Source organism: Gavialis gangeticus, unplaced genomic scaffold (assembly GCF_001723915.1).
Source record: "Gavialis gangeticus isolate Ggan-Ray unplaced genomic scaffold, GavGan_comp1, whole genome shotgun sequence".
In the NCBI taxonomy this organism is placed as follows: Eukaryota; Metazoa; Chordata; order Crocodylia; family Gavialidae; genus Gavialis; species Gavialis gangeticus.
The window spans coordinates 10,201,775-10,204,027 of NW_017729030.1; the positions used below are offsets into that span (position 1 = coordinate 10,201,775).

A 2,253-nucleotide genomic window follows, 5' to 3' on the forward strand; every position below is an offset into this window, starting at 1 on the left:
CTCCACAGCATAGACTAACCTGTGAAGATTGAATCAATTCAGTTTTGGGCCTTTTGACTGTCTGTACTTAGCCTTTGAGTTCTTTGCAACAGAATTGCTGGGTTATTTTTCATATAAAAATTGTGAAAATTAAGAGCTGGTATTTTTGGAGGGGTGCCTTGAGCCTAAAAAGATTGAGAACTGCTAGTCTAACCTTATTTTCTGCTAGTCTTTTCCATGCTTATTTTTTTCCAATGTCTTGTTTGTTCCTTGCTGGGCTCTGGCTCTTTTGTTAGGGGAAGGTGGAATTTCTTGCTGTTATGAAGCAAGAACATGTTTTATGCAGATGGGAGGAAAAGTGCCTTTTCTTCGAAAATACTTTAAAAAAAAGAAGGGAAAAATGCAGCTGGCAAATATCAGTCTGGTTAACATTGCCTTTTGTTGGGGCTGGGGTTGGGGGGAGCCCGATTTGTTCACTTACCAAATGTTCTGCTTCATCAGCAGTTGATTTTTAGGGCTGCTTTATGTGGTACAAGATGATCATGTTAACTACATTAAGAAAATGTTCATGTTATCTTTTTCCCCTATTTGTTTAGGTTTTTAGTCCGTTCCTTGCTAAAGATGGCAGCCAACAATGCTGTGTTGAACAGACTGGAGCAAAAGGGCGCAGAGGCAGACCAGGTCATTGAATACCTGAAACAGCAAGTTGCTCTTCTAAAGGAGAAAGCTAGTAAGGAAATCAGTATTTGAAAGCATATTTTACTAACCAGATGGTTAATATTAATCTTACATAAAAACAGTAAGGGCTTGAACAGCTTCATTTGGGGCAATTGATGTTTGCATGTGTTGAGGATATATTCAGATTCTCCAAATTAAAATCTGAACTAGAAATACCTTCTTGTTTCCTCCCTCTAATTCCTTATCAAAGTCATAGTTTTTATATTCTGGAAATAATCAAAGAGGGATCAGTGACACAAGCAAATTGTAACAACCCTAGAGGAAGTAACTAAATGATCTTAGGGAGATGTGTGTGTGTTACTGTTTCTCACTGCCCTGTAGAATTCTTTGAAGGTACCAGCGAGTTGTCTGTCCCACTTTTTGATGCAAATGATGGACTGCTTCCTGCAAAATAGAGTACAAAATGCTACATGTATGTAAATTCATGTCTCATTTTACTTTCAGCAACCAGGATTTACATGGACTTGGCATGTAGCCTAATATTTTGTCATATGTTCTACATACGCTGATGAAACAGCTTTGTTTCCATTTCTGCATTGGCCTGTTTTTTGAGATGAGACCCCATGGTTCAGTTGCTGAGGTCTCAAAACTATTGCTAGTTACCCACATCTTTCTGTTTGCTTAAGCACATCCTGTCTCAGAGCTCCAACTTCATGGGTATTCTGGTCTACTCCTTTTCTTTGGAGATAAATGACAAGTTCGTGTTCAGCTATGATGCCCACATCCATTATGGAATCACTGCATCCCAGGATAGAATCTCCTGTATTGTATGTATAGTCTGCATTCTTTGTTCCTACATGTCAAACTTTATACTTGGCTATATTAGAATGAATTCTATGTGCCCAGCCCACATACCACCCTAACAGTGATCTGTCATCTTTATTATTTACCATTTCGCAAATCTTTGTCTCACTTGTGAACTTTATCAGTTATGGTCTTATGTCTGTAGAGAAGGACCAAAAAGTTGTGAGAGAAATCTGCTAGGCATACATCTGTTTAGTGGTGATTGTTCATTTACAGGCCACTCTGATTCCAGTAGGATAGTCAGTTTTTAATCACCATATTAATGCCACATTAATTTTTTTTTATAGTTTTAGTTTCTTAATCAAGATCCATGTTACCAAGTTGCACACTTTACAGGAATATTAGTGTTTCCTTTATCAGACAAATTTGTAATTTCAAAAAAAATACTGTCTTTGACAGTAGCTTTTTGCAGAAATAATATTGATTAACATGTATGTATTTCCCTCCTTTAATTTTTCATTAATAGTACTTTATCAGCTATTCTATTGTTTTGCTTGGGTTCAAAGTCAGGCCTATAATTGCCTGGGTTACCTAGGTTATTCCCTTTATCCTTTTAAAATATTGGCACAATATTAGCTCTTTTTCTCTCATGTTCTAGGAATTAATAAAAATCAATATTAACAGTTTGTATAGTACTTTAACATTTTTGGATGTACGTTATCCAGACCTGCTGATTTAAAACTTTAGTAGCTGCTTTTGACATTCTCCTGAATTGTTGTTGGGATGGAAAGT

General features: G+C 36.5%; 1 protein-coding gene across 1 annotated transcript in view; it reads left to right on the forward strand.

Moving 5' to 3' along the window:
• Positions 1 to 537: 537 nt before the first annotated feature.
• AIMP1 (aminoacyl tRNA synthetase complex interacting multifunctional protein 1) overlaps positions 538 to 2,253 on the forward strand; it is a 46,023-nt gene continuing 44,307 nt past the window's right edge. Inside the window, exon 1 of the mRNA XM_019521939.1 lies at positions 538 to 709. Coding sequence (XP_019377484.1) covers positions 601 to 709 — 109 coding nt within the window. The 5' untranslated portion in view covers positions 538 to 600. The remainder of the gene's footprint in view (positions 710 to 2,253) is intronic.